This window comes from Caloenas nicobarica, chromosome 31 (assembly GCF_036013445.1).
Source record: "Caloenas nicobarica isolate bCalNic1 chromosome 31, bCalNic1.hap1, whole genome shotgun sequence".
NCBI classification, from domain to species: domain Eukaryota; kingdom Metazoa; phylum Chordata; class Aves; order Columbiformes; family Columbidae; genus Caloenas; species Caloenas nicobarica.
In genome coordinates, this window is record NC_088275.1 from 1,505,243 (window position 1) to 1,521,331 (window position 16,089).

Below are 16,089 nucleotides of genomic sequence, written 5' to 3' on the forward strand. Positions count from 1 at the left end.
AGGGGACATGGGGGACCCAGGGGACACAGGCACCCCAAGAGGGGACATGGACACCGTGGTGGCACCAGGGAAGGTGCACAGGGGACATGGGGGACACAGGGACCCCAGGAGGGGTTAGGGACACAGTGGTGGCACCAGAAAGGGTGCACGGGGGACACAGGTGACACAGGGATGGGGACACGGTGGTGGCAGCGGGGAGGGCGAATGTCACCGTCACCCTGAGCGCGGCCAAGGCCGGCGCGTGCCGGCGTGTGGCACCTCGGTGCGGCGGTGACGGGGGGGGGACAGGAGGGGACGTGTTGACTGTACACAGCCCCCGCCCGCCGCGTCACTGTCACCTGCCCCATATAACGCGGGGACACGGGGCCGGGCTGGGGACGCCATGGCAGGGACCGGGGCAGCGCGGCTGGCGGAGGCCGAGCGGGAGGGGCTGCTGGGGGCCGTGCACGGCGTCTCGGGGCCCGGTGACACGGGGACACCGGCAGGGATGGGGACAGGGTTGGGGACAGGAGGGTGTGGTTGGGGACAGGGTTGGGGACCCACCTGGGGACATGGGGGGAGTTGTGGTTGGGGAGAGAGTTGGGGACATGGGGGTCGTGGTTGGGGACAGGGTTGGGGACAGGGGGGGAGTCATTGTTGGGGACAGGAGGGTGTGGCTGGGGACAGGGTTGGGGACCGAACTGGGGACATGGGGGGAGTTGTGGTTGGGGAGAGGGTTGGGGACATGGCGGGGGTCATTGGGGACAGAGTTGGGGATATGGGGGGGTCATGGTTGGGGACAGGGTTGGGGACATGGGGGGGGGTCATTGGGGACAGAGTTGGGGACATGGGGGTCGTGGTTGGGGACAGGGTTGAGGACATGGGGGGGTCATTGGGGACAGAGTTGGGGACATGGGGGTCGTGGTTGGGGACAGGGTTGGGGACATGGGGGGGCTGTGGTTGGGGACATGGGGTGGTCGTTTGGGACAGGGTTGGGGACATGGGGGGTTGTAGTTGGGGACTTGGGGGGTCATGGTTGAGGACAGAATTGGGGACATGAGGAGGTTGTGGTTGGGGACTTGGGGCAGTCATTGTTGGGGACAGGGTTGGGGACACGGTGGGGTTGTGCTTGGGGAGGTGGGAGCTGGCGGGGGGGCGGTGGTTGGGGCTGGGTGGCCTGTCCCTGCGGTGGTGACAGTGACCACGGCGTGTCCCCACAGTGGTGACATTGACTTGTCCCCACAGTGGTGACAGTGACCATGGCCTGTCTCTGCAGTGGTGACCGTGCCCTGTCCCCACAGTGGTGACAGTGACTTGTCCCCACAGTGGTGACCATGGCCTGTCCCTGCAGTGGTGACCATGGCCTGTCCCTGCAGTGGTGACATCAACTTGTCCCCGCAGTGGTGACAGTGGCCATGGCCTGTCCCTGCAGTGGTGACAGTGACCATCCCCTGTCCCCACAGTGGTGACATTGACTTGTCCCCACAGTGGTGACCATGGCGTGTCCCTGCAGTGGTGACCATGGCCTGTCCCCGCAGTGGTGACAGTGACTTGTCCCTGCAGTGGTGACCATGGCCTGTCCCCGCAGTGGTGACAGTGACTTGTCCCCGCACTGGTGACAGTGACCATGGCGTGTCCCCGCAGTGGTGACCATGGCCTGTCCCCGCAGTGGTGACAGTGACCATGGCGTGTCCCTGCAGTGGTGACCATGGCCTGTCCCCGCAGTGGTGACCATGGCGTGTCCCTGCAGTGGTGACCATGGCCTGTCCCCGCAGTGGTGACCATGGCGTGTCCCCGCAGTGGTGACCATGGCGTGTCCCTGCAGTGGTGACCATGGCCTGTCCCCGCAGTGGTGACAGTGACTTGTCCCTGCAGTGGTGACCATGGCCTGTCCCCGCAGTGGTGACAGTGACTTGTCCCCGCACTGGTGACAGTGACCATGGCGTGTCCCCGCAGTGGTGACCATGGCCTGTCCCCGCAGTGGTGACAGTGACCATGGCGTGTCCCTGCAGTGGTGACCATGGCCTGTCCCCGCAGTGGTGACCATGGCGTGTCCCTGCAGTGGTGACCATGGCCTGTCCCCGCAGTGGTGACCATGGCGTGTCCCCGCAGTGGTGACCATGGCGTGTCCCTGCAGTGGTGACCATGGCCTGTCCCCGCAGTGGTGACAGTGACCATGGCCTGTCCCCGCAGTGGTGACCATGGCGTGTCCCCGCAGTGGTGACCATGGCGTGTCCCCGCAGTGGTGACCATGGCCTGTCCCCGCAGTGGTGACCGCCACCCGCATGGCCGGGGCCGCCATGTTCGAGCTGGTGCGCGTGGGCCACGCGGAGCTGGTCGGGGAGATCATCCGGCTGGACGGGGACACGGCCACGCTGCAGGTGTACGAGGAGACCTGTATCCTGCTGGCCCCGTGTCCCCATCCTGCCCTTCCCTGGCCCCGTGTCCCCCTCCCTGCCTGCCCCGTCCCCTCCTGTCCCCGCCATCCTCTGCTGTCCCCTTGTCCTGTCCTCCCTGTCCTTCCCTGTTCCCCCCTCCTGTCCCATTTCCTTTGTCCCCCGTCCTGTCCCCTCCCTGTCCTCCCGACTCTTTTCTGCCCCGTTGTCCCCAGCCCTCCTGTCCCTTCCCTGTCCCCCCTGTCCCCTCTCTGTCCCCCCATCCTGCCCTGTCCCCCTTGTCCTGTCCACTCCGTCCCTTCCATCCCGCCCCGTCCCCTTCCTGTCCCCCCATCCTGCCCTGTGGTCCAGAGCCCCCCTGTCCCTTCCCTGTCCCCCCTGTCCCTCCCATCCTGCCCTGGCCCCTCCGTCCCCTCCCTGTCCCCCCTGTCCCATCCCCTCCCTGTCACCCTGTCCTGCCCTATCCCCCCATCCTGTCCCTTCTCTGTCCCCCCATCCTGCCCTGTCCTGTCCCTTCCCTGTCCCCCCGTCCCTTCTCTGTCCCCCCATCCTGCCCTGTCCCTTCCCTGTCCCCCCTGTCCCCTCTCTGTACCCCCAATCCCACCCTGTCCCCCTTGTCCTGTCCACTCCGTTCCTTCCATCCCGCCCTGTCCCCTCCCTGTCCCCCCATCCTGTCCCTTCCCTGTCCCCCCACCCTGCCCCCTGGTCCCGAGCCCCCCTGTCCCTCCCCTGTCCCCTCCCTGTCCCCCCTGTCCCATCCCCTCCCTGTCACCCTGTCCTGCCCTATCCCCCCATCCTGTCCCTTCCCTGTCCCCCGTCACCCCCAGCCCGCCGTCCCCTCGCTGTCCCCATCTCCCGGCGCGTTTCCTGAGCGGTGACAGCGGGGGTGCGGGTGGGGGACCCGGTGCTGCGCACGGGGCAGCCGCTCTCGGTGGAGCTGGGCCCGGGGCTCCTGGGCTCCATCTTCGACGGGATCCAGCGCCCGCTGCGGGACATCGCGCGCGACACCGGCGGCATCTACATCCCGCGGGGCACCAACGTCCCCGCGCTGCCGCGACACCTCGCCTGGGACTTTGTCCCCAGCAAGGACATCCGGGTGCGTGTCCCCAAGCACCTCCCGGGGACACCATGGGGACACCCACCCTGTCCCCGCTGGGGTCCCGCAGCCTCACGGCCGCCCCCCCGGCACAGGTCGGGAGCCACGTCACCGGCGGTGACATTTACGGGACGGTGATGGAGAACTCGCTCCTCCAGCACCGGATCATGGTGCCCCCTCGCAGCCGCGGCACCGTCACCTACGTGGCCCCCCCCGGGAACTACAGCGTCACAGTACGTGCGGGTGGCGGGTCCCCTTGTCCCCGCTGTCCCCTGTCCCCGCTGCCCGTTGTCCCCTGTCCCTGCAGGACGTGGTGCTGGAGCTGGAGTTCCAGGGCCAGGCGGAGCAGCTGACGATGCTGCAGGTCTGGCCCGTGCGACAGACGCGGCCGGTGGCCGAGAAGCTGCCGGCGTGTCACCCGCTGCTGACGGGCCAGCGCGTGCTGGACGCCCTCTTCCCGTAGGGACGGGGACGGGGACACGGGTGGGAGATGGGGACGGAGCTGGAGCTGGAGACGGGGACTGGGGACAAGGGATGGGGACAGCGGATGGAGATGGGAATAAAGAACAGGGGATGGGGACAGGGATGGGGTTGGGGACACGGGATGGCGATGGGAATAAGGGACAGGGGATGGGGATTTGGGACAGGGATGGGGACAGGGATGGGGTTGGGGACGGGATGGGGATTTGGGACAGGGGTGGGGTTGGGGACAGGGGATGGTGATGGTGATGGGAATAAGGGACAGGGGATGGGGACAGGGATGGGGTTGGGGACAGGGGATGGGGATTTGGGACAGGGATGGGGACAGGGGATGGGGATTGGGGACAGGGATGGGGACAGGGATGGGGTTGGGGACAGGGGATGGGGATTGGGGACAGGGATGGGGACAGGGATGGGGTTGGGGACAGGGGATGGGGATTGGGGATAGGGATGGGGTTGGGGACAGGGGATGGGGATTGGGGACAGGGATGGGGACAGGGATGGGGTTGGGGACAGGGGATGGCGATGGGAACAAGGGACAGGGGATGGGGATTTGGGACAGGGATGGGGACTGCGATGGGGTTGGGGACAAGGGTTGGGGACAGGGGATGGGGACAGGAATGGGGTTGGGGACAACGGCTGGGGACAGGGGATGGTGATGGGAATGGGGTTGGGGACAAGGGTTGGGGACAGGGGATGGGGACGGGAATAAGGGACAGGGTTGGGGGACACGGGTGGGGACAGAGTGGGGTGAGGGACAGAGATAGGAATGGGGACAGCGGACAGCAACGTCGGATAGATGGCAGTGGGGACAGGGCTGGAGACGGGAACAAGGGACAGGGATGGGGACAAGGATGGCGGATGGGGACGAGGTTGGGGACAGTGACAGTGGACAGGGATGGGGATGGGGGGCAGTATTGGGGGGACTGCAGCCATCACTCCCCACGGTCCCCCTGTGTCCCCCTGTGTCCCCAGGTGCGTGCAGGGTGGCACCACGGCCATCCCGGGCGCCTTCGGCTGCGGCAAAACCGTCATCTCGCAGTCGCTCTCCAAGTTCTCCAACAGCGACGTCATCGTCTACGTGGGCTGCGGCGAGCGCGGCAACGAGATGTCCGAGGTCCTGCGGGACTTCCCCGAGGTGGGGTCGGGGACACCGGGGGGACACCGCGGTGACACGGGGGTGACGGGGCAAGCCGGGCGCGGCGGTGACGGTGGCGCCGTCCCCAGCTCACCATGGAGGTGGACGGGAGGACCGAGACCATCATGAAGCGCACGACGCTGGTGGCCAACACCTCCAACATGCCAGTGGCGGCGCGCGAGGCTTCCATCTACACGGGTGAGCATGCGCGCAGGTGCGCCCGTGCTGCTCGTGCCCCCGGCCACGTGCACGGGTGGGCGTGAGCTCACCGGGGCGCACAGCGAGTGTTGCAGGGTGTGCGCCAAGCGTGCGAGGTCCCGTGCTGAGTGTGCGACGGCAGGGTGCACGCTGAGCGTGCAAAGGGCTGTGCCGTGCGTGCCAGGGTGCACGGCGGGTGTGCGAGGGGCCATGCTGAGCGTGCCAGGGTGCATAGCCAGCGTGCAAGAGTGCACGGCGAGAATGCAAGTGTGCACACTGAGCATGCAAGGGTGCACGGCGAGCATGCAAGGGTGGACGGCGAGCGTGCAAGAGTGCACGGCGAGCGTGCAAGGGTGCACGGTGAGCATGCAAGAGTGCACGGTGAGCATGCAAGGGTGGATGGCGAGTGTGCAAGAGTGCACGGTGAGCATGCAAGCGTGCAAGGCGAGCGTGCAAGAGTGCATGGCAAGCATGCAAGGGTGGACGGCGAGCATGCAAGGGTGCACGGCGAGCGTGCAAGGGTGAATGGCGAGTGTGCAAGAGTGCACGGTGAGCATGCAAGGGTGCAGGGTGAGTGTGCAAGAGTGCACGGTGAGCATTCAAGGGTGCACAGTGAGCGTGCAAGAGTGCACGGCGAGCATGCAAGGGTGCACAGCGAACATGCAAGCCGTGTGCCAGGGTGCACAGCAAGCACTGGAGGGCGCACACTGAGCATACTGGGGCGCACACCGAGCGTGCCGGGGTGCACACCGAGCGTGCAAGCCGCGTGCCGCCGGCGCAGGCATCACGCTGTCCGAGTACTTCCGCGACATGGGCTACCACGTCAGCATGATGGCCGACTCCACGTCCCGCTGGGCCGAGGCGCTGCGCGAGATCTCGGGGCGCTTGGCCGAGATGCCAGCGGGTGAGCCCCCACCCCGCTGAACCCCTGGCCCCCCCAGCAGCCCCGGGGCTGCGGTGAGGGGCTGCGGCTGCCATGGTGATGCCGTGTGTCCCCCCGCAGACAGCGGGTACCCGGCGTACCTGGGCGCGCGCTTGGCGTCGTTCTACGAGCGCGCGGGGCGAGCGCGGTGCCTGGGGAACCCCGCGCGCGAGGGCAGCGTCAGCATCGTGGGCGCGTGAGTGCGGGGGGACACGGGCTTGGGGGGGGGAGGCAGCGTGGGGTACCCCCCCTGGCATCCCATCCACCTTCCCCGCTCACTGTCCCCCACAGCGTGTCCCCGCCGGGAGGGGACTTCTCGGACCCCGTCACCTCGGCCACGCTGGGCATCGTGCAGGTGAGCGGGGCGCAGGGGGACGCCCCGTTGTGGCACAGCCCCCCCTGACCGCCCCCCCACCGCTGTGTGTGTGTGACCCCCCGCCAGGTGTTCTGGGGGCTGGACAAGAAGCTGGCGCAGCGCAAGCACTTCCCGTCGGTGAACTGGCTGATCAGCTACAGCCGGTACCTGCGGGCGCTGGAGCCCCATTACGAGCGGCTGCACCCCGAGTTCCCCGCCCTGCGCCGCCGCGCGCGGGAGATTCTGCAGGAGGAGGAGGAGCTGGCGGAGATCGTGCAGCTGGTCGGGAAGGTGGGACACGGGGACAGGGACGTGGGATGTGGGGAGTGGGATGGGGTTGGAGTTATGGGATGCGGGAGATGGGACTGGGCTGGGATGCAGATGGGGAGATGGGATGGAGATGGTGATCAGGAGAGGATGGGGACATGGAACGGGATGGGGACATGGGACATGGGACATGGGATGGGGATGGGATGCAGATGGGAAGATGGGACGGAGATGTGGGATGTGGGGTGATGTGGGATGTGGGATGGTGATCAGGATGGGATGAGGACATGGAATGGGATGGGGACATGGGACATGGGGTGGGGATGGGATGCAGATGGGAAGATGGGACAGAGATGTGGGATGTGGGATGTGGGATGGTGATCAGGATGGGATGAGGACATGGAATGGGATGGGGACATGGGACATGGGATGGGGATGGGATGGAGATGGGGGATGTGGGATGGCAATCAGGATGGGATGGGGACATGGAATGGGATGGGGACATTGGACATGGGACATGGGATGGGGATGGGATGGAGATGTGGGATGTGGGATGGAGATGTGGAATGTGGGATGGTGATCAGGATGGGATGAGGACATGGAATGGGATGGGGACATGGGACATGGGATGGGGATGGGATGGAGATATGGGATGTGGGATGGAGATGTGGGATGTGGGATGCAGATGTGGGATGTGGGATGGCGATCAGGATGGGATGGGGACATGGAATGGGATGGGGACATGGAACATGGGACAGGGATGGGATACAGATGGGGAGACGGGATGGAGATGTGGGATGCGGGGTGGTGATTGGGATGGGATGGGGACATGGAACGGGATGGGAACATGGAACGGGATGGGAACATGGAACATGGGATGGAGATGGGATGCAGATGGGGAGATGGGATGGAGATGTGGGATGTGGGATGGCGATCAGGATGGGATGGGGACATGGAATGGGATGGGGACATGGAACGTGGGACGGGGATGGGATGCAGATGGGAAGATGAGATGGGATAGGATGGGATGAGGTATATGGAATGGGATGGGGTTAGGGTTGGGGGTGGAGATAAGGGACAGGATGGAAAGCGAAGATCTGAGCTGGAGGATATGGGACGGGATATGGGACAGGGGTTGGGATAGGGATGTGGAATATGGGATCTGGGACAGAGGATGGGGATGGGATGGGGGCGTGATGGGTGGGACAGGAGGGGATGGCGATGGAGATGGGGAGGAGGATGGGATGGGGGATGTGGGATGGGGGGGATGTGATATGGGATTTGGGATGGGAACGTGGGATATGGGATGGGATGGGGACAGGGACACCCCAGAGCTGTCCCCCCCCGCAGGCATCCCTCGCCGAGGCCGACAAGGTGACCCTGGAGGTGGCGAAGCTCCTCAAGGACGACTTCCTCCAGCAGAACGGCTACTCCTCCTACGACAGGTACCCCGGCCCCCCAAATCCCCGCGCCCCCCGCACCCCCTGCACCCCCCACTCTCACCCCCCCACCCCCCCAGGTTCTGCCCCTTCTACAAGACGGTGGGGATGCTCCAGAACATGGTGACCTTCTACGAGCTGGCGCGTCACGCCGTGGAGGCCACGGCCGCGGGCGAGCGCCGCGTCACCTGGGCCACCATCCGCGAGAACCTGGGGGACATCCTGTACCGGCTGAGCGCCATGAAGTTCATGGTGGGTGTACGGGGCGGGGGGGGCTCTGAGCCCCACCGGGGGGGACACGTGGTGACACCGCCCTGTCGCCTGCGTCCCCAGGACCCGGTGAAGGACGGCGAAGCCACCATCACGGCCGCCTTCGCCCAGCTCAACGAGGAGATGCAGGCGGCGTTCCGCAACCTGGAGGACTGAGGCGGGGGGGGCAGGAAAATGGGGGGTTACGGGATGGGGGGTGTCCCCCCCCCGCCCTGGCCAATAAAGGGCCCCGGGGCGGCTCGGCCTCCAGGCGTGGTTTCCCTGCAGCGGGTGGGACCGGCCGGTCGCCCCCCCGCGGGCGCTGGCACCGGAGCCTCATGCTGGGGGGGCCGGGGGGGGTCCCTGTCCCGCTCCGGCCGGTGGGAAAGGTGGGAAAGGCCGGGGGGGGGGCAGCGCTTTGAGGGCCGAGGACCCCCCGCCAGCCCCAGGGGGGGGTCATGTGGCGTGTCCCTTGTCCCCCCCCTCCCGCCCGCGGTGCCGCCCCCGCCCGCCCCGGCCCCCGCCCCGGCCCGCCCCCCCGGAGCCACCGCCCGGCGATGTGGGTCCTGCTGCTGCCCCTGGGGCTGGGAGCGGCCCTGGCCCCCCCCGGTGGGTCCCGCGGGGGGGTCCCGAGTCCGGGGGGTCCCGCGGGGGTGCGGGGGGTCAAGGGCGACGGGGGGGTCCCGAGGTCCGGGGGTCCCGCGGGGGCGCGGCGGGGACAGGGGGTCCCGAGGGCAGGGGGGTGCCGGGGGGGCCGCGGGAGCCGGAGGGGTCGGGGCGGGGGGAGGACATGTCGCTGTCGCTGTCGCCGTCCCTTCCCACGCCCCTGTCCGCGTCCCGGTCCCCGAGCTGTGGTGGTGGCTGTCCCCGAGTGGCCCACGGTGGCGAGTCCCTGCCATGACCGCGCCGTGGGGCGGTGACGGTCCCCAGGGTCCCTCAGCAGTGTCCCCATGGCCGTGGGGCGGTGACGGTCCCCAGGGTCCCTCAGCAGTGTCCCCCATGGCCATGGGATAGTGACGGTCCCCAGGGTCCCTCAGCAGTGTCCCCATGGCCATGGGATAGTGACGGTCCCCAGGGTCCCTCAGCAGTGTCCCCATGGCCGTGGGACGGTGACGGTCCCCAGGGTCCCTCAGCAGTGTCCCCATGGCCGTGGGGCGGTGACAGTCCCCAGGGTCCCACACCGGTGGGGACCCACACTGGGTGGGTGCCAGTACCGGTGACAGTCCCCGTTGTCCCCAGGCCGTGCTGACCCCTCGGTGGGCTGCGGGCTGTGCCACAGCCCCCACCGTGCCCGGGCACAAGCCAACGCCACACTGGGTGCCACTGTCACCCTGGGGTGTCCCGTGGCCGGTGTCCCCCTGGGCCGGCTGCTGGCCGAGCGCTGGCACTTTTGGGGTGACACCGCGGGCGACGCTGTCACCGTCTGCAGCCAGAGCCGCGGCCACCCCCGCTGCCACCCGCGCTACGGGGACCGCGCCGCGCTGGTGTCACCCCCCGACCCCCCGGGACCCCCCGGCCCCCCGCGGGGGCTGCTCCTGCGGGGGCTGCGGGACGGGGACGCCGGTACCTACAGCTGCCTCCTGCTGGGCGAGGACGAGTGTGCCTGCGGGGAGGTGACACTGCGGCTCGGTGAGCGGGGGGGCCCCTCACCCCGGTATGGGGGCTGGGGGGGCAGCAGGAGCCCCTCACCCCAGTGTTGGGGCGGGGGGGGCAGCAGGAGCCCCTCACTCCGGTGTCGGGGCTGGGGGGACAGCAGGAGCCCCTCACCCCAGTGTTGGGGCGGGGGGGGCAGCAGAAGCCCCTCACCCCGGTATCGGGGCTGGGGGGGCAGCAGGAGCCCCTCACTCTGGTTTCGGGGTTGGGGGGTCAGCAGGAGCCCCTCACTCTGGCGTCGGGGCTGGGGGGACAGCAGGAGCCCCTCACCCTGGTGTTGGGGCGGGGGGGGCAGCAGGAGCCCCTCACTCCAGTGTCGGGGCTGGGGGGACGTGGCAGCCCCTGAGGCGGGTCCCCCTGTCCCCCCCCGTCACAGGTGTCCCCTGCAGCCCCCCCTGCTCCAGGGCCGCCCCCCGCGGCAGCTTCGGCCTCATCCTCCTCCTCCTCCTGCTGCTGCTGTGACCCGGGGGACGCGTCTGCGTGTCACTGTGCACGCGTGTGGCACCAGGGGACTGACCCCCACCCTGGGGGTGGGACCCCCCCAGTCAATGGGGGGGTTCCATTGTCCCCAGTGTCCCTTTCCTCTCTGTCCTCCGTGTCCCCAGTGCCCCTGTCGCCACCCCTGTTGTCCCTGTCTCCCTGTCCCTGGTGTCCTCAGCGTCTCTCATGTCCCCAGTGTCCTTGTCCCTGCTGCCTCTGCTGTCCCCAATGTCCCCTCTGCCTCCAGTATCCCTGGCCGTGCTGTCCCCAGTGTCCCCTCTGTCTCCAGTATCCCCGCGGTGATGGCACCCGCTGTCACCAGGGAGGGACCCTGGCTGTGTCCCCTGCCCCCACGCAGTGTCACCCCACTGGGGACAACCTTTCACCGTGTCAGCACCCGGGTGGTGGCAGCACCCAGAGCCTTCCCTGCATTGTGTCCCTGACAATGGCAGTGCCACGTGCGCCCGTGGCCTCAGTCCCCCTGGGGCCCCTGTCCCCAACCCAGAGGGACAGAGGGACAGGCGGCCATGGGACACCCAGCTGGCGGGTGCTGAAGGTGGGTGAGTGACCGTGGGTGGGTGCCCCGGGAGGGGGGGGTCTGTCCTGGGGGGCCCCCAGTGTCCCCACCCTGTCACCGCATCCCTGAGGTGCCACCCCTGCGTCCCCCACAGTGTCCTCTGGAGATGCTCCTGGTGTCCCCTGAGGTGCCATCCCCCAGGGTGCCCCAATGTCCCTAGCAGTGCCCCCCCGGGTACCCCCCTACGCTTGGAGATGTCCCCACGGGTGTCCCCTGCCTCCCCTGGAGATGCCACCACCAAGTACCCCCCCTGCCCCTAGACATGTCCCCATGGGTGTCCCCAACATCCCCTGGACATGCCACCACCAGGTACCCCCTTACCCTTGGAGATGTCCCCATGGGTGTCCCCTGCATCCCCTGGAGATGCCACCACCGGGTGCCCCCCCTGCCCCTAGAGATGTCCCCATGGGTGTCCCCAACATCCCCTGGAGATGCCACCTGCGGGTACCCCCTTACCCTCGGAGATGTCCCCATGGGTGTCCCCTGCATCCCCTGGAGATGCCACCACCTGAGTGCCCCCTACCCCGGAGATATCCCCACGGTTGTCCCCTGTGTCCCCACGGTTGTCCCCTGTGTCCCCTGCTGCTGTCCCCCCCGCAGGGGATGCCGGCGGGCGGGGGGCTGCTGTGCGGGGCCACCGGCCTGGCCCTGCTCCTCGCTGCCACTGTCACCCATGGGTGGCTGCAGCACCGGGCACCTGGGGACATCGCCAGCCTGGGGCTGTGGCGCCTCTGCCTCGGGGGACAGTGCCACCCCCACCCCGCCACCCCTGGTAGGCACCGGTGTGATGAGCTGTGTCTGTTCTCATGGGGGGGTCACTGCCGCGCTGAGCTGTGTCTGTTCTCATGGGGGGGTCACTGCTGCGCTGAGCTGTGTCTGTTCTCATAGGGGGGTCACTGCTGCGCTGAGCTGTGTCTGGTCTCATGGGGGGGTCACTGCCGCGCTGAGCTGTGTCTGTTCTCATGGGGGGGGGTCACTGCCGCGCTGAGCTGTGTCTGTTCTCATGGGGGGGTCACTGCCGCGCTGAGCCGTATCTGTTCTCATGGGGGGGTCACTGCTGCGCTGAGCTATGTCTGGTCTCATGGGGGGGTCACTGCCGCGCTGAGCTGTGTCTGGTTTCCATGTGTGGGGAACAGGGACACTGTCCTGGTGTCCCATGTCCCCCAGGTGTCCCCAACCCCTGTCCCCCCCCCGCAGCCCTATGGGAGGCCACGCGGGTGCTGCTGCTGCTCTCGGTGCTCGCCGCCGCCGCCGGCCTCGCCCTGGGGGTCTCCGTGACGGCCAGCGCTGCCCGGCGAGCACGTGCCCGCATGGCCGGTGTCACCCTGCTCCTGGCTGGTACGTGGGGACGGGCTGGGGGGGGCGGGCTGGGGCACATGGGCCTCAGGGGCTGTTCCCAGGGGAGTCACTGCTGCACTGAGCTGTGTCTGGTCTCTGCAGGCTGAGCTGTGCCAGTCACTGCTGCACTGAGCTGCGCCCGGTCTCTGCAGGCTGAGCTGTGTCGGTCACTGCTGCACTGAGCTGTGCCCGGTCTCTGCTGCACTGAGCTGTGCCCGGTCTCTGCAGGCTGAGCTGTGCTGGTCTCTGCTGCACTGAGCTGTGTCCGGTCTCTGCTGCACTGAGCTGTGTCTGGTCTCTGCTGCACTGAGCTGTGTCAGTCACTGCTGCACTGAGCTGTGCTGGTCACTGCTGCACTGAGCTGGTCTGGTCACTGCTGCACTGAGCTGTGTCCGGTCTCTGCTGCACCGAGCTATGTCTGGTCTCTGCTGCACTGAGCTGTGTCTGGTCTCTGCTGCACTGAGCTGTGTCAGTCACTGCTGCACTGAGCTGGTCTGGTCACTGCTGCACTGAGCTGTGTCCGGTCTCTGCTGCACCGAGCTATGTCTGGTCTCTGCTGCACTGAGCTGTGTCTGGTCTCTGCTGCACTGAGCTGTGTCAGTCACTGCTGCACTGAGCTGGTCTGGTCACTGCTGCACTGAGCTGTGTCTGGTCTCTGCTGCACTGAGCTGTGTCTGGTCACTGCTGCACTGAGCTGTGCCCGGTCTCTGCTGCACTGAGCTGTGCTGGTCACTGCTGCACTGAGCTGTGTCAGTCACTGCTGCACTGAGCTGGTCTGGTCACTGCTGCACTGAGCTGTGTCTGGTCTCTGCTGCACTGAGCTGTGTCTGGTCACTGCTGCACTGAGCTGTGTCCGGTCTCTGCTGCACTGAGTTGTGTCTGGTCTCTGCTGCACTGAGCTGTGTCTGGTCTCTGCTGCACTGAGCTGTGTCTGGTCACTGCTGCACTGAGCTGTGTCCGGTCTCTGCTGCACTGAGCTGTGTCTGGTCTCTGCTGCACTGAGCTGTGTCTGGTCACTGCTGCACTGAGCTGTGTCTGGTCTCTGCTGCACTGAGCTGTGCCCGGTCTCTGCTGCACTGAGCTGTGTCTGGTCTCTGCTGCACTGAGCTGTGCCCGGTCTCTGCTGCACTGAGCTGTGCTGGTCACTGCTGCACTGAGCTGTGCTGGTCTCTGCTGCACTGAGCTGTGCTGGTCACTGCTGCACTGAGCTGTGTCCGGTCTCTGCTGCACCGAGCTGTGTCTGGTCTCTGCTGCACTGAGCTGTGTCTGGTCACTGCTGCACTGAGCTGTGCCCGGTCTCTGCTGCACTGAGCTGTGTCTGGTCTCTGCTGCACTGAGCTGTGCCCGGTCTCTGCTGCACTGAGCTGTGTCTGGTCTCTGCTGCACAGAGCTGTGCCCGGTCTCTGCTGCACTGAGCTGTGCTGGTCTCTGCTGCACTGAGCTGTGCCCGGTCTCTGCTGCACTGAGCTGTGCTGGTCTCTGCTGCACTGAGCTGTGCTGGTCACTGCTGCACTGAGCTGTGCCCGGTCTCTGCTGCACTGAGCTGTGTCAGTCACTGCTGCACTGAGCTGTGCCCGGTCTCTGCTGCACTGAGCTGTGTCTGGTCTCTGCTGCACTGAGCTGTGCTGGTCTCTGCTGCACTGAGCTGTGCTGGTCACTGCTGCACTGAGCTGTGCCCGGTCTCTGCTGCACTGAGCTGTGTCAGTCACTGCTGCACTGAGCTGTGCCCGGTCTCTGCTGCACTGAGCTGGTCTGGTCACTGCTGCACTGAGCTGTGTCTGGTCTCTGCTGTGCTGAGCTGTGCCCGGTCTCTGCTGCACTGAGCTGTGCCCGGTCTCTGCTGCACTGAGCTGTGCTGGTCTCTGCTGCACTGAGCTGTGCCCGGTCTCTGCTGCACTGAGCTGTGCCCGGTCTCTGCTGCACCGAGCTGTGTCTGGTCTCTGCTGTGCTGAGCTGTGCCCGGTCTCTGCTGCACTGAGCTGTGTCCGGTCACTGCTGCACTGAGCTGTGCTGGTCTCTGCTGTGCTGAGCTGTGCTGGTCTCTGCTGTGCTGAGCTGTGCCCGGTCTCTGCTGCACTGAGCTGTGCTGGTCTCTGCTGTGCTGAGCTGTGCCCGGTCTCTGCTGCACTGAGCTGTGTCTGGTCTCTGCTGCACTGAGCTGTGCCCGGTCTCTGCTGCACCGAGCTGTGCTGGTCACTGCTGCACTGAGCTGTGCTGGTCTCTGCTGCACTGAGCTGTGCTGGTCACTGCTGCACTGAGCTGTGTCCGGTCTCTGCTGCACCGAGCTGTGTCTGGTCTCTGCTGCACTGAGCTGTGTCTGGTCACTGCTGCACTGAGCTGTGCCCGGTCTCTGCTGCACTGAGCTGTGTCTGGTCTCTGCTGCACTGAGCTGTGCCCGGTCTCTGCTGCACTGAGCTGTGCTGGTCACTGCTGCACTGAGCTGTGCCCGGTCTCTGCTGCACTGAGCTGTGTCTGGTCTCTGCTGCACAGAGCTGTGCCCGGTCTCTGCTGCACTGAGCTGTGCTGGTCTCTGCTGCACTGAGCTGTGCTGGTCTCTGCTGCACTGAGCTGTGCTGGTCTCTGCTGCACTGAGCTGTGCTGGTCACTGCTGCACTGAGCTGTGTCCGGTCTCTGCTGCACCGAGCTGTGTCTGGTCTCTGCTGCACTGAGCTGTGTCTGGTCACTGCTGCACTGAGCTGTGCCCGGTCCCTGCAGAGCTGGGCTTGCCCTGACCACACGCTGAGGGCACCCACGGGTGGGGGGCAGCAGGGAGGGCCCCCACGCCCACACGGAGCCGCCCCCGCGCCTCACGGGCTCCTGTTCCACCCCCCCAGGGCTTTTCCACCTCTGTGCTGCCGCCAAGGACCCGTCTCCAGAGAGCTCGGAAGAGGCGGGTGCCTGAGGGGGCCCGATCCCGCCCCCCCCCCCGCTTCCTGCGGGAACTGGGTGGGGGCTCCCCGGGGTGCGTGTCACTGCTGTGCTGAGCTATGCCCCCCCACTCTCCCTCACCCCCCCGCCCCGTTCTGACCCCTTTTATCCCCTCCTCGATTCTTGCGGTGCCAATAAACTGCCGTGACCCCCCCGCCCCCGCGTGGTGTCCGGCGGGATTTGGAGACCCCAGGTTTTAGGGTGGGTGGTCGATGTCATCCCGGGGGGGGGTGGGTAGAAACGGGGATGTTTTGGGGTCTCACCCTGAGGGGCGTCTGGGGGGGAGGACTGGGAGGGACATGGGGGGACACTGGGAGGGGCACGGGGGTGTCCCCACGGGCGGGTGGGGGGGGTCACCGGGCCCCCCCCCCCGGGAGCCTCCGTGTGACGCGGCGGGGAGCGCCCGGGTGGGGCCCGCCGGTGACTGTCGCCCCTTTAAGGCCCCGCCCGGCGCCGCCCCTGCCCCGACCTGCCGGACCGGTCCGCCCCGCCCGGCCCCGCCCTGCCGACCCCACCCCTTCAGGCCCCGCCCCCTGCGGCCCCGCCCCCGCCGCGGCTCCGCCCCCCCCGTCCCGTCCCGTCCCGTCCGGAGCG

The 16,089-nt window shown here is 67.3% G+C and overlaps 2 protein-coding genes across 3 annotated transcripts; both read left to right on the forward strand.

The window, feature by feature from the left end:
* Nucleotides 1–382: 382 nt before the first annotated feature.
* Nucleotides 383–8,696, forward strand: LOC136000187 (V-type proton ATPase catalytic subunit A-like). The gene is made up of 14 exons (XM_065653939.1): nt 383–464; nt 2,248–2,376; nt 3,257–3,471; nt 3,567–3,704; nt 3,779–3,930; nt 4,927–5,089; nt 5,179–5,287; nt 6,069–6,191; nt 6,291–6,405; nt 6,501–6,564; nt 6,652–6,855; nt 8,182–8,276; nt 8,351–8,522; nt 8,604–8,696. Exons 1-14 carry the CDS (start codon nt 383–385, stop codon nt 8,694–8,696), a joined length of 1,854 nt encoding a protein of 617 aa, XP_065510011.1.
* A 360-nt stretch (nt 8,697–9,056) lies between these two features.
* Nucleotides 9,057–15,641, forward strand: LOC136000206 (proline-rich protein 36-like). Of its 2 annotated transcripts, XM_065653976.1 has the most exons (5): nt 9,057–9,128; nt 9,759–10,148; nt 10,549–12,001; nt 12,427–12,567; nt 15,402–15,641. In XM_065653976.1, exons 1-3 carry the CDS (start codon nt 9,077–9,079, stop codon nt 10,632–10,634), a joined length of 528 nt encoding a protein of 175 aa, XP_065510048.1. In that variant the 5' UTR covers nt 9,057–9,076; the 3' UTR covers nt 10,635–12,001; nt 12,427–12,567; nt 15,402–15,641. The 2 variants fall into 2 exon arrangements, with proteins under 2 accessions (XP_065510048.1, XP_065510047.1); XM_065653975.1 differs by lacking the exons at nt 9,057–9,128; nt 9,759–10,148 and having other exon boundaries at nt 10,631–12,001.
* The last annotated feature ends 448 nt before the right edge of the window (nt 15,642–16,089 follow it).